This window comes from Phaseolus vulgaris, chromosome 6 (genome assembly GCF_051622355.1).
Source record: "Phaseolus vulgaris cultivar YP4 chromosome 6, ASM5162235v1, whole genome shotgun sequence".
Classification (NCBI taxonomy): domain Eukaryota; kingdom Viridiplantae; phylum Streptophyta; class Magnoliopsida; order Fabales; family Fabaceae; genus Phaseolus; species Phaseolus vulgaris.
The window spans coordinates 17773202-17797003 of record NC_143503.1 but is presented as its reverse complement, the minus strand read 5'-3'; the positions used below and the strand labels follow the sequence as shown (position 1 = coordinate 17797003).

The 23802-nt window shown below is 32.7% G+C and overlaps 3 protein-coding genes across 5 annotated transcripts; all 3 read right to left on the bottom strand.

Moving 5' to 3' along the window:
* Positions 1-1433: 1433 nt before the first annotated feature.
* On the bottom strand, positions 1434-6216 carry AGT (alanine:glyoxylate aminotransferase). Of its 3 annotated transcripts, none has more exons than XM_068638627.2 (6): positions 5820-6216; positions 4900-5159; positions 3661-3945; positions 2505-2871; positions 1968-2178; positions 1434-1727 (listed from the first exon to the last, which is right to left on the bottom strand). In XM_068638627.2, exons 2-6 carry the CDS (start codon positions 5102-5104, stop codon positions 1590-1592), a joined length of 1206 nt encoding a protein of 401 aa, XP_068494728.2. In that variant the 5' UTR covers positions 5105-5159; positions 5820-6216; the 3' UTR covers positions 1434-1589. The 3 variants fall into 3 exon arrangements, with proteins under 3 accessions (XP_068494728.2, XP_068494727.2, XP_068494729.2); XM_068638626.2 differs by having other exon boundaries at positions 5800-6166; XM_068638628.2 differs by having other exon boundaries at positions 5620-5861.
* A 2041-nt stretch (positions 6217-8257) lies between these two features.
* Positions 8258-11067, bottom strand: LOC150027230 (uncharacterized). Its single transcript, XM_090303882.1, has 5 exons — positions 10189-11067; positions 10032-10127; positions 9687-9790; positions 8739-9450; positions 8258-8350 (listed from the first exon to the last, which is right to left on the bottom strand). Exons 1-5 carry the CDS (start codon positions 11065-11067, stop codon positions 8258-8260), a joined length of 1884 nt encoding a protein of 627 aa, XP_090160008.1.
* Positions 11068-17729: 6662 nt separating this feature from the next.
* Positions 17730-23135, bottom strand: BAM3 (Leucine-rich receptor-like protein kinase family protein). The gene is made up of 2 exons (XM_068638623.2): positions 19750-23135; positions 17730-18358 (listed from the first exon to the last, which is right to left on the bottom strand). The coding sequence occupies exons 1-2, from the start codon at positions 22463-22465 to the stop codon at positions 18021-18023; spliced, it is 3054 nt and encodes a 1017-aa protein (XP_068494724.1). The 5' UTR covers positions 22466-23135; the 3' UTR covers positions 17730-18020.
* Positions 23136-23802: the final 667 nt, after the last annotated feature.

The window sequence follows — 23802 nt, the reverse complement described above, 5'->3', positions numbered from 1 at the left end:
GTAGAGTTAAATCTCTTCATTTGTTTTAATTCATGAAAACTTATAAGAAACTTCAATCAATGATTCCAACAACAACTTCACAAGAAAAGTAGAAACAACTATAGCATGAGAAACTAAGAACAAAAACATATAAATAGGGAAATTAATATGAACATCATAATAACATAAAAATAATACTTGGAAGGAATTAAAAAGTTAAAGAAGAAACCAAAAATACAAGGCAAAAATAAAAATAAGAACAAAGATTAAAGGATAAATGGATAGAAGACTTAAGAGATGGAATCAATAACACAATACTTGAGAAGTATTTCTTTCTCAAAGACAAGTATCCTAAGAATAAATTGCGACCTAAGAATAAATTGCGACCTCAATCCTAGGAAACATATAAGACTCTAAAAGAAAAGTGGTCTCTTTCTTTATAGCAAACTCTCAAGTATTCTCCAATTCTTATAAAATTCATTGTTTTGTACAAATGAAGAAATGCTTATATATAGTCATCTAAGACTAAGATTTAGTCAAAATTTACAAGAAAAAAGGATGGCATGTCAAATTTAAATTTTAAATCTAGATCTAGATTAAAGGCTAGGATTAACACCATGTTTCTTATGCTTGTATCATACTGTCTATGATAATCTCATACCTTTCATGCTTGGCTCATTCCTTCTTTTCCTTGTGATTTTTCTTGGCCAAATTGTCCATGAGCTTAATTGTGCTTGATTGGTTTTCATTTACTCCTTGTTAGCTTGTCTTCATAAACTTCTGTTGGGCTTGATAGACTCAAATATAAAAACTACTATTTACACCAAATTTACAAATGAAAAAAAAAACACCTAAGTGATGATAATGACGATAATAATATACTATACGATAATAATATAATATGGCATATGTATTGAAAGTGATTCGGTTATAACTTTTTATGTATATATTATGTGAAGTGTATGAGGAGGTTGATAAATGTAAGTTTTCATTGATACATATGATGTGATTGTTTTGAAAATATTAACCCTCGTGTTATTGTGAACTCTTACCATGATCATATATAGTAATATGTCTTAGTTATGTGATTTGTTGTTTATATTCCTTTGCGAAGTTAATATTAGAGTGGTATGTGGAATATACTATATTCCTAGTAGGTATGTGTTGGATGTTATTATAATTATCAACTAGTAAGCTTGATTATATGTTCTCTGTAAATTTTTTGTTCTCAATTGTGACAATTTAAAATTGCAGAAAACATTTAAAGAGAAATGCCAAATTGATACTGATATCTAATATCCTATCCAAACCATTAGATTGTATCCACATGCAATACAATTTTGAACATTTTGCTTAAAAGATTGATAGAACATGTAGTGTTTTTTTTCCAAAAGACTTTCTGATGAATTTGATGAGCATGAGATAGTCAGAAATAAGATGACAAGATGCAATGATTTTTGATATACAAGACAATGAAGAAGCAGTGCATTAAAGTTGAAAGTAGAGTATGTTGATGTTGAAAGGAGTGTAAAAGAGGATAATATATATATTTTACAGAATTTTTGAAAGAGCAGAAAAGGAAGAAGTAAAAGAGAATAATGGCTTGTGACTCAAATCCTGGAAGGAATGAGAGGAATAGTGTTCTTAAAGTATGCACTGGCAGCAGCAACTCCACTTCCAAGCTTTACAGGGTAACCCACATCTTGCAGTATCATCTCCACACCAGCTAGACATCCCAAGAGTTGCAACTGAAAAATATCACAAGAATTACCAACATCAAAAGTTTGCCAAATTGAACTCACAAGTAGTCACAAACAAGTTCTTTTTTTTCATTTTAATACTTAATAATCATCTGTGATCACATCAATGTTGGTAACAGCATAAACAAGAAGAAAAATACAAACAAGCAAGATCAAGAAAATGAAATTTTGTAAATATGTATATAGATTATCCAATTATTTCTCAACAAATTTGGAAATCAACATTACCTCATTCAAGTAGCCAAGATGTCCAATTCTGAAAACCTTCCCAGCAACTTTGTTCAGTCCAAGACCTAAGCTCAAATTGTATCTTTTCCATGCCCTTCTAACTATTTCAGCACTATCAATGTAAGAAGGAACAACAACAGCAGTCACTGTGTCACTGTGCCACTCTTCCTTTTCGGTGCAATTCTTCAAACCCCATGCCTCTACAGCAAGTCTGCATTTAGCATATTCAGGACCTATCAGATTCATTGTCTTATACATATAACCTAAAGCCAAAACCACTCTACTTAGATAACCATTTGTCAAAACTAGTAACTTTTTCAAGTAGACATTGACTCCCAAAAATTTTCATTCAATCATAAATTAAACATACATTGAATTTTAAAGTAACTATCTTAAAAGTTATAACAAAAAAGATATGGATTGATTGATTGTAAAAAGTTTCAATTTCTATGCAGTGATGGTGCATGGAAATTAAACTCATCGTTTACATGTTGAAGTCATTAACTACAAGTTTTGTACTAGCATATCATGGCTTACCTGGTTGCTGTGCCTAAACGATTGTGCCTTGCAATCACATTCTCAAGTCCTTCTTCAAAAACCAGATCAAGAGCAGCTCTCAGACCATACAGCAAATGTATGGAAGGAGTGTATGGCCAATAGGTTCCTAACTGGTAGAATTTCAGGTAGTCTTTCCAGTCAAAGAAAACTCTAAGTGATTTAGCAGTTTTTGAGGCCTCAATAGCTCTAGGGCCTGCAACCACAATACCTATCCCAGTGGGAAGGGAAAGGGCCTTCTGAGAGCCAGTTATGGCCACATCTACTCCCCATTCATCCATGCGGAAATCAAGAGCACAAATGGAAGACACTCCATCCACAATAAGGAGGGCTGGATGCTTGTAGGAATCTGAGTAAGGAAAAAACTAACATTAAAAATCCAACAGCTGGAGATTGCAATTGCAAATGATACATTTGCAGACCTGGAAGAGGCACTAGGAACACATTTTCATCAGAGAATGACAAACTTTATGTCAATATAGCATTTGAGTTCACTAGTGATGTTGCATATGAATAATTTTCCAAGTTTCAGATGCATACTTAGATCACAAGAGTCAAGTTAAATGATAACGATCTATACAACATATATCTCACTATGAATACTGATTGGACATAAACAGTTTGGTAGTTATGCATGCATTCTGTAAATACAGGGCAGTTATTTGTTTAGACAAAATACTAAACTAAGACAAAATCTAATAGATATTAAAGGACAAAAAAAACAGCTAAAACTGCAACCAAAATATGTTCAATGGAACTAAGAGCAGTTATGAACAATAATATCTTTGAACATCAAAGACAAAAGACAAATGACCTGTTTGGATACATATCTCCAGATAAACACTTCAAGGAGAAAAATGTTCGAAAAAAAATTAAAATTAGTTTCTCCATAAACTAAAATCCGATTATTCACAAGCTAACTATTTAGAATTTTTTGTCATGTATAAGCTAATGTTAGCTTGTGAAGTAACCTATTTCATTTTCATCTTCTTATTTTTTTCCCTTTTAAAGTGCTTAGGGAGAAACTAGTATAAATTGATGATTTTGGGGTCTTTCAGTTTATAGAGAATAAAAGGGTCACATGAATAGATTCAATGAGAAAAAGTTATGATTTCAGTCCATTAGATGAAACACTCACCCAGAATTTGTCTCACTTTTGCCAAGTTATTGGTAACACCAGTTGCTGTCTCATTGTGAACAATGCAAATAGCCTTTATAGTGTGTGCAGTATCTGAAGCAATCTTTGATTCCAGAACATCAAGCTTAGCACCCTGACCCCAATCACTTTCCACAACATCAACATTGAACTTCAGACGTTGCTGCTGATCAATCCAAAGCAAGCTGAATTGGCCAATCAGGAAAGATACAATTCTATCCCCAGGAGATAGTGTGTTTGTGAGAGCACTCTCCCAAGCACCAGTACCTGAACCATGTTCAAAACCATTACTTAATAACAACAAAACTAGTAAACTACAATAACCATGTGAATAACAAAGTAATTGTTCTTATAAAACCACCTTACTCTCCATGCTTGCAGTTATCTCCCAAACACACATACACAAGAACAGTAAATATAATATAAGAAAAACAACATCTAATACAATCATTAGTCTACAATATCATATAAATTTTCATTAATAAATAATTTTAAACCTTCAAGTCAAATGGTATTTAAAGTGTATATAATACAAAGAGTAAATAGCATGGATGATTAACAGAGTTGATTAGGTATGTAGTAGGATACATCTAAGATATCTATGAAAAATTAGGTTAAATTAATTAGTAGGTCTTCAAACCATTTGAGAATTTTTAATTAGGTCCCTGACTAAAAAAATTATAATTGGGTCCCTCATCTTGTAATAAGTCTGTGTTGGCTCTTTGGAATTAGTTTATGAAGATTTAAAATGACAACTTGTGGTGGTTTTACAAATCCTGGAACTCAATTGAAAAAAATATTACTATATCAAAGATCTAATTATATTTTTTAGTGTGCTGAGCTAATTAAATTTTTCAAAATAGTTCAAGGACTTGCTGGTTAGTTTAACCTTAAAATATAACCATTAAAGTGAGTATTATGCTTATTATCAAGATATTATAGCCCTATTGATTTTAATGAAAATTGCAAGATAACTCCCTAAACTTTTTGTTATTTACAACTTAATCCCTGATCTGAAAAGCATGCTCTTCATCCTTAACATCTTCAAAGCATAAAATATAGATTCTCCATTAATTTTCACCATACTTAGAAAATTTTAAGGACTGAAATGCAACCTTTTAAAAGGTTAGGAACTAAGTCACTTCTGTCTTGAGTTTATGAAACTAAAAAAACTATACTTATAAGTATAGTTAAGATCACTATGGCTTTTTTTATACATACCAGTTGTGGGGATGAGAAATGGGATTCCAGTAGTGGTCTTGAAAATCTTCTTGACATCCTCAAGCAGAGTTTTTGTGAGAGCTGGAATAGCTGGAGAACGGTAGTCCTCATTGTTTCTGTTCATGGCCCGAATGATCTGGTCTGGGATGTTAACTGGCCCTGGAACAAAGAGATGGTTTCTTCCTGGTGCATTGAAATAGTCCATCTTCTCCTGCTTCAAATTTCAACCACTTCTTTTGAATTTTCCCACAGAGAGTCCCCTAAAAAAATCCATGGAAAGTCAGCTTTAACCACCTTCTGAATCTTTTATCATAAACTTTGTGCATGCACTACTATTTACTGTTTCATTCTTCCTTGGCTGAGGAGATTTGTTACTCAATCATGAAATTATATGAGTTTGCTAACTAATAACAAAGGAAATTCATGTTTAAATGCTAAAAAATCTAGTTCAGAAGGTAAGGAGAGAACAAAAACTGCTTAAGGTGCAGATGTTATCATTAAATAATGATTGATGATTTTGTTTATCCTTATATAACTGTATGAATGGCCTTTCATAATATGAGAAAAAAAGCAGTAAGTATCCTTTTTCATCAACTTCTTTGTTGTGCTTTTATAGTTATCATTCGAAATATGCTCTGTGAACAAGAGGGAACGACCTGCTCTGAGTTGAAACTTGCACACCAATAACCAAATTAACAAATGAAAAAAAACTGTGATTACCAATCACCCCTCTTGATTTTTCCACTTCCAAAGCCAACTTTATAGTAAAGATAACAACACAAAGCATGAGTTGGAGATCATTCTTTCGAAAATTCAATTGAAAGAGCCAACTAAACACACACACACAAAACATATATATGCATATGTATATGAAGAGAAAATGAGAAAAAGTGAGTATACGTGGGAAGGAGGAGCTTTACAGAGTTTTTGAGGAATGTGGCAGAAGCAAGGAAGGGCTGTGTCTGGTGTTGTTAGAACCTTATTATATAAAAGTATAAAAGAGAAAATTCAATTTTTATGATCAAGAGTGCAGGTGAACCAATGAAATGCTAAGGTGGGGCCAGGTCATGTCACAGGTAGAAGATAAGAGGGAGAAACGATGGAACCTTGAGGCTGAGAATGGATGAAGAGGGAACCTCTCAGTTCTGGCTTGGATTTGCTCTTTAAAAGCCACATCATATCAACAATTTTTTTTCTTTTAGCTTCATCTCTAAAAGCCAAAAAAGGTTATCCATATTCCAACTTTCTTGCTCTTTCATTGCCTTCTGATTTTTATCATTATCATCATTCACATAATATATTTGTAAGACAACCAATCTCACACGATATCAGTATGGAAAATAGTTTAGCTTTGGTTTTAAACAAACAGAGTTTCCAATAAATTTAACCAGTGTCATTTGATGGATAATACCTATCTAAAAATATAAGAAAGTCAAGGATGTTAATTACTTGCACTCTAATCAACACTGCAGATTATTCACATGATTTTAAAATCTCTAACAGTTAAAATAAGAATAAACAATACACATATATTTTATACGATAAATGTCCATCATAAAGTGATATCAGTCACGAAATCTAATAGTCTTTTATAAAAGAAAAAAAAATGATATTATTCTGATATTGAATAGTTTTGATGGTGTAAAACTTTTACCTATACAATATATAGTAGTGAAGTCTTAAGATAAAAAGATAAAACTGAAGTAAAAGATTAATAATTTACTAATTCTTAATACTAAATTTTTTTTCACCATATCAATTTAAACCTCATTGGTTTTGTTAGGACAAAAAATTCCTGTCAAATGATAAAAATAACCTTAAATAAAAGGAGAGTGTGGATAAAGAATACTTCTAAAATCCTTTTTTTTTTAAAATACATTTCTGGATTTGAATTTTTAGAACACAATTTTGAATTTTGAAAATTCTTTTTCAGAATGTATTTCCAGATTTTGTGTTCTGGATTTTTTTCTGAAATTTATTTTTTGCATTTTGAATTTACTTTTTTTAATGAGATTTTAATTTTCGAATTGTATTTTTTGAATTCTGGATTTTTAAATTCAAAATAGAGAGTAATTTTAATAAATTTGAAAGGTGATGTGGTGCAGAAAAAAATTTCTAAGTTATAATGTAATTCTTTTTACCTAAAAGCTTGGGAGTTTAAGTAATATAATTTGATTGTGACTTAGTTTATAGTTTATATGAAAGATAATTAATAGCTGGAAGAGCAAAATGTGTGAAATGAGGTTGGTGTGTGTGTAGAGATAGGTAATAAGAGGGTATTTTACTAGCATAGAATATGAGAATGAGGAAGGTTGAGGCTAAGAAAGGAGCATGAAAGATAAAGAGATAAAAGAATGTGAGGCACAGGTGAGTTGTGGGAAATGAAGGGTGGAAGGTATGATTTTTGTGCTCATGAGGATTTCTTGTCAAAGTTTTGGCTGTGTCCCAAAACTTAAAGGTGTGGATGCTTCCAAAGTTTCCACGTAAGAGCTTTTCACAATCACACTGTTGTTTCACGTATTCTTCTGTCTTTTGTTTCTGTCCTTTCATTTCTAGCTTCAGTTTCTGCTACTTTCACTTCCTCCCTCTCTCAAACTGCTAATTCTATATGTTCTAGGTGCTAGGCACTCTGTTAAGTTATCTATTATACCACTTCATCACCATTTATTCAATTTCCATTCAATCGACTTTTAGTTTTAGTTCTATGTATGAAAAGTTATTATGAACCACAAGTTACTCATTTCATGTTCTGAATGTTTCTATTAAAAGTAAAATTACTTTTTTTTTCTTGTTATATCTGTGACTAAAATTAATGTAATGCACTACAAGAAAATGAGATATTAGTCACGTAACATTTGAGTCGGTCAAGAGAAGGACACAAATTGCGTCGGCCAAACCCACAAAAAGCTGAAGCAATAAAATGTTGTGAGTGATATGATTCTAAATAGAACTAACAGTATGATATGATTCCAAGTAGAACTAACAGTAGAATTAGGAATTTAGGGTTACAGAATGAAATCAATTAAAAACCCCATCGGAGATACATTATCTCTATTAAGTTGCCAAAAACATTCATCCTCAGTCTGAATTCCAAAAGTGTATAAATACAAATTTAGTTATAGGTCTTGTCTCATTTGTAAGTAAATAAAATAAAAATACAATCTCTATATTTCAAGAAAGAATCATTTGTCCTAGTGGTTAAGTTGATACTTTCTAACTGGTTTTGAGTTCAAATCCAAACTCCAAGCAAAATAATAATATTCCAATAATCCAAGCATGTTGTGCATGTAATCAACTTAGTCTTTTTAAAATGTGGGTCATTCAACAATTGGGCCTCCAAAAGATTAGTCACCTTATGCTACAATGCCTCTTGGGCCTTTCCAAACCTTCTTCTTCTCATGTCTTTGTCATGTTCCTCCTCATCTTGGATGTCCACATCATTCCCTCCCCTCTTTAGAAAAAAGTGTTATTCACATTGTAATTTTTCTAACACTTGGAAAGATCCATCCCCTCTAGGTTAGAGTTTGTTTAGGGAACCTTTCTTTCCTCATGTGTACCCAGGCTCAAAGATTACTTTCTTTCTTCCTTTGTTAGCTTGTTTAGAATAACCTTCAAATTTTTTTTTTCAATTATGCTTTAAAACAAAAATGTTAGGCATAAGTAACAAGTCTAATAGAGTTAAATGATTTAATCCATACACAATTTCAAATGGAGAACAATTTATGTTATGAACAACCCTATTGTAAGCAAACTCAATATGAGGTAAACATAATTCCCAAGCTTTCAATTTTTTTTTTCAAAATAGTTCTAAATAAGGTACCAAAAGTTCTATTAACTACCTCTGTTTGTCCAACTGTTTGGGGATGACAAATAATTGAAAACGGAAGCTTGGTAGCTAACTTATCCCATAATGTCCTCCAAAAGTAACTTCGGAATTTTGTATCCCTATCACTCATAATACTTCTTGGTAGTCCATGAAGTTTTACTACCTCCCTGAAAAACAAGTCAGCTACATGGCAAAAATCATCAACTTTTTTACAAGGAATAAAATGAGCCATTTTGGAAAATCTGTCAACAACCACAAAAAAAGAATCTTTCCCTCCTTTAGTCTGTGGCAAACCCAATACAAAGTCCACTGAAATATCAATCCAAGGACTATCAGGAACATGCAAAGGAGTGTATAAACCATGAAGTTTGACTTTTGATTTGGCCTTTTTATAAGTAATGGAATTTTCACAAAACTTTTGCACATCACATTTCATGTGAGGCCAATAAAAATGTTCACACAAAGTGTCAAAGGTCTTTTGAACCCCAAAGTGTCCCATTAACTCTCCCTCATGTGTTTCTCTTACTAAAAGATCTCTAATAGAACGTTTAAGAATATACAATCTTTTCTCCTTAAACAAATAGCCATTGTTCCTAAAATATCCGTTGATGCTAAACTTTGTGCAAGCATTAAAGATTTCAGCAAATTCAGAATCATGTGGATACATTTCTTTTAAAATTTCAAGACCAAACAGTTTTGTTTCAAGAGTAGCAATCAACACATCTCTTATAAATCATCCAATAAATCATCTAACCTGGGAATAATGTGTCTATACTTAATGGTAGTGTTATTTATTGCTCTACAATTTATGCACATCCTCCAAGAACCATCCTTTTTAGGCACCAAGATTACTGGAACAACACATGGGTTCATGCTTTCTTGTACCCATCCTTTGTTCATCAATTCTTCAACTTGAGTTTAGATCTCCTTTGTCTCTTGAAGGTTGCTTCTATAAGCTAACCCATTAGGAAAAGATGCTCCTAGAAGAAGGTCAATGTGGTGTTCAATTCCCCTTAGAGGTGGGAGTCCTCTAGCAATTTCATTTGGAAACACATCCTTGAACTCCTACAAAAGAGAATCAACACTAGGAAGAAAATTAATTTGGTTAGAATCGTCAGCAACCAAAGTGTTTTTTTTGCAATAAAGTACATAAAGAGGTTTTTCTAGAAAGTGGCAACTTTTTCACTTCATTCACTTTCAGTAATCCACTCATTTTCTCTCATGTGTTTCTCTCTTTTTAGGTGTTTCACTCTTCTCTTTTCTTTTGGACTTTATTTTCTCTCAATTTCATTTGATTCTCACACACCTCTCTAGGAGATAAGGGTTTGAGAATGATCTTCTTGTTATTGTGCATGAAAGAGATTTTATTGGTGAAACCATCATGGATAGCTTTGGTGTCAAACTGTCATTGGACCCACATCACACAAGACATTGTCATTATATTGTCCTATGGATAGGTTCACCTCCACTTGCTTGCTCACTTTCATCTCTCCATTTTCACTAAGCCATTGAAACTTGTATGGCCTTGGGTGGGGTTTTGTCTCCAAATTCAATTTGGAAACTAGTCTTGAGCTTGCTACATTGGTGCAACTTCCTCCATCAACTATGAGTGAACATATTTTCCCTTGAATGGAACATCTAGTATGGAAAATATTTTCCCTTTGGGTTTGGTCCAAAGCTTGCATTTTGCTTCCCATAAGCCTCCAAATAATCAACAAATCACCCTCCAATGCATCCAAGTCCATCTCTACTTCTTCCTTCTCTTCTTCACTTGAAGGTTCACTGTCTATTTGTCCATTTGATAACATGATCATGTTCTTTTTTGTTGGAAATTCTGAAGCATAAAGTCTTCCTCCCAAGCATTTGAAACATTTTACCTCACTTGTCTTCCTTTTAGGTGGTGAATTATTATACTTATTAGGTGACTTCCCACTTGAAAATGTGGCTGAACTTGAGGGAACTCCTTTATCCTTCATAACCTTATCCTTCCAAAAGGAATTATTATGATTGTTAGAACTCCTCCTCATGATTCTTTTTTTCTTGAGTTGTTGTTCTACTTGGTTAGCCTTGTGCAACAAATCCTCCATGTCAACACACTCTTGCAGCTCCACAACATCCCTAATATCATGGTTCAATCCATTCAAAAACCTAGTCATGGTTGCTTCATTTTCTTCATTCACTCCAGATCTAATCATGGTCACCTCCATCTCTTTAAAGTACTCTTCCACACTTCTATTCCCTTGAGTCATTCTTTGAAGTTTGAGTTGCAAATCCCTATGGTAGCTTGTTGGAATATATCTTTTTCTCATAATCCTTTTCATTTCAATCCAAGAGTCCACCATGGGATCTATCTATTTCTCTCCCTTTGGTCTTTATTCTACCAAGTTAAGGCATAATCTGAAAATTCAGCTACTACCAACTTCATCTTTTGCTCCTCATTATACAGCAAGCTAACACATGTTCTACTTTAATCTCCCACTCCTTGTAAGCTTCAGGATTACTCTTCCCTTCAAATGTGGGAATATTTAATCTTATCCCCTCAAATCTCAATTGTTTTTGTTCTCCCTCATTCTCTCTTCTCCTCCTATCTCCATGATTTTCTTGTTGTGCCTGCTCCATTTGATTCAACCTCTCATGGAGTCCATCACTTTGGTATTTCATTAGTCTCTCCAAATGTTGTGTTAAGGCTTGCATTTGTATTTGTGAAAGTCCACTATTTGGCATTTCCTTGCCATGCTCAAGTAAACGGATTAAAAATAATAATAACTTTAGGCCTCAAACCACTTTCTCACGTGTTTACACTCCACACTCGTGTTTCACACAACAAGGCTCTTTTTAATGATCACACTGCCTTTTACCACTCATTCTCTAACTTAAGATTCTTACAAGAATCAAGCAATCAAATAATCAAGAACCGCTTTCAATGGTAGCAATCACAAGCTTAAAATAAAAGTTTGATATTTTAACATCAATGAAAGAAAAGTAGTGAAAAAAAAAAATTCGCTACCAACAAACAAGCAAGACAATTTCAATATATAAAGAAAGAAAAAAACAAAATATGTAAGACACTTGAAACTTAGGACTTTTAACAGACAGGAAGTATGCATTGGATGATTGCTATTCCTTTTTTCTGTTTTCCTCTTCTTCCTTTTTTTCTATTTTTCTTTTCTTCTTATTCTTCTTTTTTTTCTTTGTTTTCCTCTTCTTCTTTTTCTATTTTCCTCTTTTTAAAAAAAAGATGAACAATATCGTGAACAGTGATGAGGGAAAAAGAAACAAAAGGCACAATCGTATTATCACTCTAACGTTTGCTCTGATACCAAATGATATGATTCCAATTAGAACTAACAATATGATATGATTCCAAATAGAACTAACAGAAGAATTAGGAATTTAGGGTTACAGAATGGAATCAATTAAAAACAATAACAATGAAAATCTAGATAGAGGAAGGTGTCACAAACAAGTTTTGATAAGCCTAAGGATTATCGCCACAAGAATTGGTAAATTCTTGATAAAATCACAAGATGCATGGAAAAATCCTAACAGAGATATATTTTCTCTATTAAATTGTCAAAAACACTCATCCTTATTCTAAATTCCAAAACTGTATAAATAAAAATTTAGTTATATGTCTTATCTCGTTTGTAAGTAAACAAAATAAAAATACAATCTCTATATTTCAAGATAAATGATCATTTGTCCTAGTGGCTAAGTTGATACTTTTTAATTGATTTTGGGTTCAAATCCTAACTCCAAGCAAAATAATAATATTTTTTTATTCAAATAATCCAAGCATGTTGTGCATGTAATCAACTTGGTCTTTTTAAAATGTTGGTCATTCGACAATTGGGTCTCCAAAAGATTAACCACCTCTTGTCATGGGTCTTCAAGTCTGGAATTATGTCTCGGTCACCTTAGATGTCCACATGGAGGAGCAAAAAAATAAAAATATGCATGGGGCAAAAATAATTTGTAGTATGGTTGACGATACATGTGAAAAAAAAAATTATTATTTGATGTGTCATGACCCTTTTTAATTTATTTTATTATATGTATAGATTTATTTATTTTAAATTTTTTAATTTATAATATTGTAATAAATATTTTAGTTTTGAATAATTTATTTTGGAGTGAAATTTAAATTTTGATATAAGTTAATTAAATATAACTTATTTAGTTGATTAAAGTGTTTAATATTAAAATTATTTGAAAAAGGTTTAAGAAAGAATTGAAAAAAATAGAAAAATAATAATTGAGTAAAGAAAAAAATACTTATTTAACTTTTGCAAAAGTGTTATATAAAATATAAAACATGTATAAATTTAGAGATATAAAATTAACATGGAGTATTTAGTGTATGTATTTAAAAATAAAATAATCAATTATTGTGATAAAATTTGAAAGTAAACCTAAGAAAAGAAAAAGTCAAGATAAAACCTTGTTTTGGTAACTTTAAGAAAATATGAATCTCATAATATTTGTAATGTATAGAGGAACAATTTATTTTGAACTAGATATTTCTCTTTGATATTCATTATAGTTCAAAAGAGGTGACTTATGATAAATGAAGTACAAAGTTATTTTAAAGATTTATCCACAAAATATATATACAAACATTAATTGTTAGATTACTGCAATACGCAAAGTGTCCAAAACTTCACCATGTGTTTTATAAATGCAAATTGAATCTATAACAAAATTATTCTTTAATTATCGGACCTCCCTTCCATTCACTTATGCAAGAACATGTGACAAATCCAGGATACTAGTGTGTTTTAAAATCAACCATTTAGGACACAACATGCAATAATTGGAATTTTTAATGTAAATATAGTAATAGTAATAAAAGAAATTAACAAAAAGAAAACATGAAATCTTATACTCACTGAATCTGACCTCCAAATGAATCACATAATAATATAGTAAGTTTTGAGTTACAAAATGGCACATGTGCATTATTCCCTATAAGTGTGTTAATACAGTCCCTCAATGCACTCAAGGACAAATTCATAGATTTAGCTTCATTTATTGTATGTCATTGACCTCCTATTAAGAAGCATAGATGTTGTACCACATAAAATATCCTGATTGCATGAATAATAGGTCTTTGACATCTAGTGATTTTACTAGGCTTACTTCTTAAATATGCCATTATAGGAAATTTGGACTACTTAGCATATTTTTTTCTCCAAATTCCAAGAAAAAATAGAATTGCATATGTTTTCATCTTGGATAATCCAATTTACCTTGATTGTGAAATCAATTAATCAACACTTATAAACGATTTCATATTTTTCCAAAGCATTTGGATATCACACACTCAATCGAGTTGTCTTTCCAAACAAGAATAAATGAACTGAACAATAACAAATCTAACATTGAATGTTTTTATAACATTGAAGGTCTTTCCAATCCAATGTTTAGTTTGATTTTTTTATTTATTTTCGTTGTATGAATTAAATTATTTTGCTTAAACTTATATTTTAGTTTATCAAGATTTAAATAAATGTTCAAAATATTATGAAAATGGTGAATTAAATATCCATTAAATTTGATTGATTTATTTATTTTGAAATAATTTATAAAAATATAAATTTAATGTAATATTTATTAATTATATTTATAATGAAACTTTGAGTTGAGAATTAAATAAAACTATAGATATGTTTAGGTCTAGCCGACCCTAAAAGAAGTGAATTTTTTTGCATCGATTAGGCGTACGTAAAGTGGGAGTAAATGTTACGTCGTTTTTCGTCAGCTGAGGACAATGTAAAGTGTGTCCCCGCGTCCTTTTGCGTGATCGACGCAAAATGTGTCCCCTCATTCTTTTGCACCGGTCACGGTCGATGTGAAGTGTGTTTCAATGTTTACGTCCTTCGACCTCAGCCTTGACCGACACAAATTCTTTAATTTATAGCGAAATTTCGTTCTCCCGCATTCAATTTCCCTCAAATTCTAAATCCCCAATTTAAAAACCTAATTTATCTCTCTTCACTCTCTCGAGCCCATGTTTTCCTCTGACTATAGTCTTAACCCCGCACTGCCTCCGTCGCAGTCCCACTGGTCGCTCTGTCAAAGTTTGCCTCCAAAGTCATTGATCTCTTCTCTCCCTTTCTCTGTTGCTTCTCTTTATTTTTTTAAATCTCATTTTTTTTCTTCTGTACCTGTATAGATGACGGGGCCTAGGTAATATTTATCCACTGGTACACAATTCGTTGTCGTGTTGGTAATCTCCTAATCCTTCGAGGCTCTTCCTCTCGTTGTGTGTGTGCTCCACCGGTCGGGGGTACTTGCGATTGCACTTCGACGCTCAAGTTAGTGCTAGTATAATGGGTGTGTTCCTTAGGATCTGAAAAAACGTACCTTTTCCCCCTTTAGGAATCTTATTTATAGGTTGACTTGGGCCCCCACTTGTGTGGGCTAGGTAATCAATTCACCAAAACGTGTGTAGTGGTCATCAGAACGTGCATAGTGACTTCCTGAAATCATGGGAGTGTATCTTAAAGTATGTCCTTGACTCATTCAACTTCAGTTACAACTGCTTCTTTATTACGCATTTATATTGTGAATGTTACTTGACTTGGTCGTCCAGTGTCCGACCGATACATCTTCATTTCAGTAAGCTCCACCACGTTCACCTCCATCATTCCAGCTCCAGCTCCCTCTTCCTTTTTAATTGGCGAAGTTTCATTTTGAGCTGTTAGATTCAGTTTGATTTTGGTTATGAATGTTTCTATTTATAATTTTTCTGTACGGTTTGGTTTGGTTTAGTAAATTTTGTTGTTTATGATTGTTTCATTTTATTCTTTGGTTTGATAATTTTGTGGAAATTTATGTGAGTTACGTGAGAGTAAAGTTTGGTTTGGGGAATTTTGTTTCATAATTAGCTTTTGAAAGCAGATTTTGTAGTGTATCTAGGGTGGTACAAATAGGAAAAATCATGGTCCAGTTGAATGTGCTTGACAAAAGATGGTGCTGAATGGGCCCAAGCTGGTGGGTGTACAAAATAAATAGGGATGACATAGAGCAAAACTGATGGGCAGCAAAATGGACCCAAATTTTTTAAAACATGTTGCAAATAGTAAAGTGCTGGGAGTGAGACATCAAAGAGAAGAGGTCTGAAAAGTTAAAGTATTAATTCGTAGTAATTTTAGAATGTTCAAAATAATTAAGCATTCTCATTAAAAATTTAGTACGTTCTTTTAAGAAATTACTTGTTTAAATTTATATATATATATATATATATATATATGATTTTAAAAGAAATTAAAAATTGATGAATGTATAAAATAAATAGGAGCTGCATAGAGCAAAACTCATGGGCAACAGAATAGCCCAAGCTTTTCAAAACATGTTGCAAATAGTGAAGGGCTGGAAGTGGGAATATCAAAGAGGGGGTTTAGAAGTTAAAGTATTAATTAGTAATAATTTTATAATTTTCAAAATAATTCAGCATTCTCATTAAAAATTTAGTATTGATATAGTTTTTTTTAAGAAATTATTTTTGTTTAAAATATTTATTATATATATACAATTTTAAAATAAATTAAAAGGTGGTGGGTGTGTAAAATAAATAGAATCTGCATAGAGCAAAACTCATGGACAGGAAAATGAGTCCAAGCTTTTCACATAAGGCATTGAGTGCATGAACCAATTTCCTAGGAGCTATTTACGAAAATATTTATATTTTTAAATTTAATTTAAAAATATGAATTTATTTATAAAAACGTCATAATTTTAGCCTATTGTTATATTTCCCTTTCAAAGAACCCACTTGTAGTATAAGAGTCGGTAACCGAGTTAGATGAAAATGATATAAAGTAGGTGATCATGAATCTTAAAAATTTGAAAATTTCTTGTATTGAAAATCTTCTCTATAAGAAAAACAAGTCTCATTGTAGATTTATGCTATAAAAGAAGGATCATTACGATATACTTGTGCTTAAACAATATTTTTTCTCTCAAGTGAGAGTAATTCAATTTTGAAGAGACTAAAACAGAGATTAATATAAATTCAATGTGAACTAAAAGTTCCACAGAATAAAGATAACTAAGATAACAACATACAAAGAGAAAAACTCACGTGTTTATTGTCTTTATCTTAAGATGTTAAATTGAAATTAATATCTTAATCTTTATACGAGTATGTGCATCATTCATTTTTATGTTGAATCGCCCCCTCTCCTATTAACTTTTGATATATAATTTACTTTTGTCTTGATTACTTAATATTTTTAAAATTAATTACTTAATAAATTACAAAAAATAAATATTTAACATTACTTTTCTGTTGTATTTACTACAAGAAAATCATGAAATAGAAACTAATTTTAGAGACAAAAAATAATTAGTTGATATAGTGACTAAATTAGAAACCATTTTAGAGACTAAAAAAATTTTTGATTTCTAAATTAATTTCTATTATTGTTAAATGGATTCTAAATTGGTATCTAATTAGCAACAAAGATTTTTACTACAAAATTTAGAATCTAAATAATTGTTAGTTAAAATTTTGGTAGTTAGTTAGATACAAACTATTTAACAATAATAAAAACTAATTTAAAAACCAATTTATTTTTAGTTTTTAAGCTGGTTTTTAATTTAGTTATTATAACAACTAATTATTTTTTGTCTATAAAATTGGTTTCTATCTCATGATTTTGTTGTAGTGATTATCCACATTTAGGTATTACATATGATATATTTATTATTAAGTAATAAAAAATTATTTTATGATATAATATATCCATATTTATTAAAGACTAAATTTAGAAACTAAATAATTGGTAGATAAAACTTTGGTTGCTAATTAGATACCAATTTAGAAACTATTTACCAATAATAGAAAATAATAGAAACTAATTTAGAAACCAATTTTTGTTTTAGTTTCTAAAATGGTCTCTAATTTAGTTACTATTGTAACTCATTATTTTGGTTTCTAAAAATTGGTTTCTATTTGATGATTTTCTTGTAGTATATATATCTCAACAAATCTTTGTAATTAAAGTAAGAACATAAAATGTTTTCTCATACCAAACAAAATCCCTATGTATTATACAAACTTTTAACATAGCATGGACAGGTTAACATTAATTCTACATTTTCCATGCATAACATGTTATAGTGACTCTCTTGCACCCATTGAAGAGGTGCTAGTAAAGTAAAAGGGCAAAGAAAAATAACATAAAAATTTCATTTGACAAACTAGTTTAGAAACCAATACAAAGCATATGTATGAAAGAAGTAGTCATCCTTTTCTTTTGTTTAACTTGTTCTCTTTTACTTTTCTAGATCACTGCATTTGAAATGTATTTGGTTGTTTAGCTTGTGCAAGCATTTCAACCACTTCTCTCATGGTTGGTCGCTCCACACTGTGTTCATGAACACACAACTTTGCCACAAAAAACACCTGCTTTGCTTCAGCCAAAGGAATTTGATGTAGCCTCTCATCAAGGATCTTCATCACCATCTCTTTGTTCCCATTTGTTTGCATCTTGATCCATTGAACAATGTCTAATCCATCTTCCCCAAAGTTCCCCACTGGCCTTCTCCCTGTTATGAGTTCTAGCAGCACCACTCCAAAGCTGTAAACATCACTTTTCTCATCCACTTTCAATGTGTACGCATATTCTGCAACATAAACAAAAATCAGTAAAACAAAACCTGGATTTCAAACCTTAAGCTTCAACAGTTAAAGTAGCACTATAGACTGTATAATAAACTTGATATTACACATATATGATAATGTTAAATGTTCACACACACAGATATATAATAATGTTAAATGGTCACTATCCATGTCACTGATTTTAGTCCTACATAAGAAAACACTAAAATTTTAGCTTTTAAATGAAAGACATTCATAAATCAGTCATTGTCAATTGTCAAATTACAACAAGTAAGATTTTGCTTGGTTTTCCTTTGCAATAGGAATAAAAGTTGAAGTTTTTATTTTAATGTAGAATAGAATGGTACAAGGTAAAAGGATCAAATTATTAATTTAGCATAATAATAAATGAGGGAAAAGAGGGTAAGTTAAAGGAAGACTAGTCCAACATTATTTTACAGATAAAGGGTAAAGCTTCATTTTAATTTTCCAAAGTAGCAATTTAAATTTCTAAAAGGTAACCAACTTGTGTCTTGTGTCTAAACTCTTCATGTTTCTTTTTCATCTGGGGTTTTGAGAAAGTGAATCACAGATCTCATTCTGAAACTTTGTTGGGGGTAAAATATATGCATTTGGTTAATGAGCATTCAGTGACTGTTACTGATATGAAGATGGTCAAAAAGGGATGGCTGTGGTTTGTTCTGGTTTAAGGGTTTGTAGTTTCAAGGCATGCAAAAAAGCAAGCACAGACCCATTTAGCGTGAAAAAAAAAGTGAAAAGAAATTCCTCTGTGTTAGTGGAGCCTTTACTAGTCAGTCTAGGAATCCACGTACATGGTGTTGGACACTGTGGTCCCAAAAAAAAAGACCAAGTACATGCTACAGTGGCTATGGAGGGGAAAGAATATTGTACCCAAAAAATAAATTGGAAGTGTATTTAATACATGGAACTTTTTGCTATGAATTTTGATTTTTATCCTTGGGAAAAAGAGCCTCAATAATCATTCTTCTTGTTGATTTTCTCTCATTTCATTTGGCCAAATTTAGTCACTAAACAACAATGTCTTCCAAACTTTATTTGGAGGGCAAAACTGTTACATGGTCTCATATTTATATGTCAGTATGGTACTGTAATTTGAGGACTAAACAAGTAATTTGAGGACTAAAAAATTTCAGCTGAAAAGAAGAGCTAATAAAATTTTCATGTAGAGGTAAAAATTGTTCAGACCATGTGTGCTAGCACAATAGTATACAATATTTTTTAGTAGGTGGAGGGAGGGGGTTGGGTAATAATGTGTTGAACTTGAAGTTAGTGATGCTAGAAAATTATAGACTGAGACAGAAGATATAGATCCACTTGAAGTTATCAATCATGATTCTCCAATTATATGTAGTTGAATATTTAAAGTAAGTACCTGGAGCAATATAGCCATAGGAACCAGCAATGGAAGACATGCACTCTGATGCCCCATTATCTTGCATGAACTTGGCAAGCCCAAAATCAGCAACATGAGCCTCAAAATCAGAGTTCAGAAGTATGTTGTTTGACTTGACATCTCTATGGATTATCAAAGGGGAACAATCATGGTGCAAATAACAAAGTCCTTTTGCAGCTTCTATGGCTATTTTGAGCCTGGTGTCCCACTTGAGAAACTCACCTCTCTTCCCATGCAAGACTTCCCCCAAGCTTCCATTTGGCATGTAATCATAGACAAGCAAATTGGTCTCTCTGTTTGAGCAAAATGCTAGCAACCTCACAATGTACCTGTGTCTGATTCTACCTAATGTTCTTATTTCTGCAGAGAGGCCATTGTCATGGGAAGATCCTTTGTTGATTCCCAACAGCTTCTTCACTGCCACTTCCTCTCCATTTGGCATGGTTCCTCTGTACACAACCCCAGATCCACCTCTTCCTATGACATTGCTTTCCTTTATGCACCCTATGATGTCCTCACTCCCATACTCCAGCTTCTGGAATGCTGTTAACTTCCATGAATTGGTGTGCCTCCTAGTCTTTCTACTCTTGATGATGGCCAAGGTTGCAAACACCAATGAGCACCCCAACAATGCCAATGCAAAAAGGAACTTGAACTTCCCTGGGACCCCTGGTTTTGCACTCTTTTTTTCTTGAGACTCCAAAGTAGCTGTTGAAGAAAGGTTGCATGGCTTGGAGTCATAACCACATAGCTGAGGGTTACCTACAAAGGATGTATAATTAAAGATTGAGAATTGCCCCCCCTCGGGTATTGAACCTGAGAAGTTGTTGTGAGAGAAATCTGCTGTAGTTAAGCCCTTCATGGCCCTAAGTTCCTTGGGAAGGCTTTGGTTTAGGTGGTTCCATGACACATTAAGATAGTTTAATATGTGAATTTGAGCAATTTGGACAGGAATGGGACCTGATAGTTGGTTTTGGCTGAAATCTAAATAGGTGAGTAAGACACAATTACCTATCTCGGGTGGAATAGTACCTGAAAAGTTGTTGATACTTATATCCAACTTGAGGATACTTTTCAAACTCCCTATAACTGGTGGGATTTCTCCAGAGAATCTGTTTCCACTAAGGAGAAGAATTTGCAAGTTTGGAAAATTTGAAATTGAGGCTGGAAGAAACCCTGAGAAGCGGTTGTTTGATAGGTTCAATTGTGCTAGTTTGGAGGGTGTGCTGCTTGCTGATTGTGGGAAGCCACCACTGAGATAATTGTTTTGCAGCTCCACAAGTAATAGTTCAGGCAAATAGAGAAACTCGTGTGGCAATGGCCCGGTTAAATAGTTCTGACCCAAACGGACTCTTTGGAGTGTGTGGCATTGACCAAGATCCTCAGGCAAAGATCCAAACAGAAAGTTCTTGAGCAGAATCAAAATTTTCAGCCTCTTTCCAAGGCACAGAAATTTTGGTACCAAACCAGTGAGCTTATTTGTTGACAAGTCAAGCTCAACCAACCTGCCATTCTGGCCAAGATTTGAAGGAATCACTCCAGTGAAGTTGTTCTGCCAAAGCTTCAGAGTCTCCAAGTTTGGTAGCTCAGAAATGAAGTGAGGAATTTCTCCATGCAGCTTGTTTATAAACAAGTTCAAGAGGGTAAGCTCTTGAAGGGCTGAGAACTCATCAGGGATGCCTCCTGTGAGCATGTTGAATGATAGATCAAGAGCTTTTAATCTAGTCAAGTTTCCTAGCTGGGGAGGGATTGAACCACTTAGCTGATTGGTTTGCAAGAAGAGAGTGTCTAACTTCTTGAGGTTTCCCAACTCAACAGGAATTGGACCTGTCAAGCCACAGTTTGCAATGTCTAGATGAACCAAATTGGTCAGCTTACCAAACTGAGGAGGGATTCCACCATCAAACTGATTATAGTATCCCAAGAAAAGATGAGTGAGGTTGGTGAGATTCCCAAGCTCACTTGGTATGAATCCTCTCAAATCATTTCCTGCAAGGGACAGAAAGTTTAGCTGCCACATGTTTCCATAGCTTAGAGGGATTTCCCCAGAGAAGTAGTTCCCTCCAAAGTTCAAGTGCTTGATCTTTGGGAGATCAGTGACACCCAGAGGAAGTGAGCCGTTGAAAGCATTGTCATAAACATCCACCACTTCAAGCTCCTTTAGCTGGGAGAATTTCCAACTCAAATTCCCACTGAACATGTTCACAGAGATGTTGAGGAACCTCAGCCTTGGTAGCTTGTGGATGTCACTTGGAAACTCCCCAGAGAAGCCATTTCCCTGGAGTGACACACTCACAAGGCTCAAGAGTCCTGTGATGGCAGGTGAAACTGAACCTGAAGCATTCAAACCGGATATGTCAAGTGACACCACAGACCTGTTGTCATGGTCACACTGAATGCCATACCAACTGCAAAGGGACAAGTAGTTTGACATGTCCCAGCTTCTGAGAGAAGAGTTAGCAACTCCAAAATCTTGCTTCATAGAAACAAGCATAGAAGCTTGCCTTCTCAAGGAAAGTGGAACTGAAGAAACATAAGCAGGACTAGTGAGAGACACAAGGAACAAGAGCATGCAAAATGGTACAAAACTGGAAGAAGAAAGGGTAGCCATTTGTGAGAGAAGTGGCTCAGAGGAGTAGGATATGAAAGAAACCAGAAACACTCTGAGAGGGAAACAGCAATCACACCATTTCATAGACCTTAAAAGGTTAAACACACTAACAGAATGATAAGATGAATTGTCTAATGAAGAGCATAGAAAGCTAGCACAACACTAACAGCATCCAATGTTCTCTTTCTTTCCCTTCTCTCTTCCCTCAACACTTTTTCTTCTTCACATTCACGCACACACTTACACACACTGCTTTGGTGTCATCTTTAGCTTTTAAAAAGCAAAAGCAAAAGCAAGTGTTGTTGTTGGAGTAGAAAAAAAAATTGTATATGGATAACCATTAACCACAGACAGATTCATCACCCAATTAATTTTTAGTGTTCCACTTTGTGTCGGTTTTTGAGACCAGTTTCACCATTGCACTTTGCTTTTTTTTCATTTCACATAACTTTCATCTCTCTGATTTGTGAACTTAATGAGAGGGTCCAACATGGCAGCTGATCCAGATTTGGAATCTTCTTTCATGCAGCTCTAGTGACATGATTAAACCATCCATGGACATCTTTAAGTGCCCATCATGCTCTAGAATACAACTTTTACATCAAATTTTAAGGGTTTTTTGTTTCTGGCTCAAAGAGTGTGTCTGGAAGCACACTACAACTTTTTTGTGGAAAAGCAAAAGAAGATCACTCAGAAGAAATTGAAAGGGCTTCAATCATAACAAACCACTGTTGTGTGTGTTCCAAAATCAAATAAGTTAGTTAATGCAAAAGTTGGACACACCATGATATGTTTGTTTTCACTTCTTTTATGAAAAAACAGCACTTATTTTAATAAAAAAGTGCTTACTGTAATTTTTTATATATTTATTTAAACTTTTTAAAATAAGCTGTTTATTTTCATAAGTTACTTTAAACTGTTTATCTAAATAATACATAAACAAAATAAACATAAAACAATTTCTACTTTTATAAAAATCACTTTTTTTTAAAAGCACTTATTTTCTGTCTAAACAAAACTACCCCTTAAATATCATAGAACTAGAGATTGATGCACTTAATTGTTTAGTTTTCTAATATGCAAGTCATAATTGCCCTCTATAATTTAAAGTGCATGAGGAATCAAATGTTTTGATCTTGCACATGATTAGCATCATAATTAATAATTAGATGTTAATGATAAAAAAGTAAAGATGGATTATTGTGGTGTATATAATGGATAGATTTGGTGGGATTTTGCTTATGAAATGGGGAGATGTGTAAAATAAAATAAAAAGTAACGTGTATTTTATTATTACTTAGTAAAGGAAAATTAGATTTACGAGCTACTTTAATAAATCAACACTACATATAATTTTACTTTCTCATTTTGCATAATTTATTACGAGTTAATTAAATTTTTAGTTTTTGAAACGTACAATA

What these genes read in the sequence shown, in the direction of transcription:
- AGT (XM_068638627.2), bottom strand. Translation starts at nt 5,104, where the DNA reads ATGGACTATTTCAATGCACCAGGAAGAAACCATCTCTTTGTTCCAGGG. An exon ending in ATTTCTCATCCCCACAACTG is followed by an intron (nt 3,946 to 4,899) that starts GTATGTATAAAA and finishes AACATGGTTCAG; the next exon opens with GTACTGGTGCTTGGGAGAGT. An exon ending in ATCTTGGCTACTTGAATGAG is followed by an intron (nt 1,728 to 1,967) that starts GTAATGTTGATT and finishes GATATTTTTCAG; the next exon opens with TTGCAACTCTTGGGATGTCT.
- LOC150027230 (XM_090303882.1), bottom strand. Translation starts at nt 11,067, where the DNA reads ATGGTGGACTCTTGGATTGAAATGAAAAGGATTATGAGAAAAAGATAT. An exon ending in AACCCTTATCTCCTAGAGAG is followed by an intron (nt 9,791 to 10,031) that starts GTGTGTGAGAAT and finishes TCTCTTTTGTAG; the next exon opens with GAGTTCAAGGATGTGTTTCC. An exon ending in GGAGCATCTTTTCCTAATGG is followed by an intron (nt 9,451 to 9,686) that starts GTTAGCTTATAG and finishes ATGATTTATAAG; the next exon opens with AGATGTGTTGATTGCTACTC.
- BAM3 (XM_068638623.2), bottom strand. Translation starts at nt 22,465, where the DNA reads ATGAAATGGTGTGATTGCTGTTTCCCTCTCAGAGTGTTTCTGGTTTCT. An exon ending in CTATGGCTATATTGCTCCAG is followed by an intron (nt 18,359 to 19,749) that starts GTACTTACTTTA and finishes TTTATGTTGCAG; the next exon opens with AATATGCGTACACATTGAAA.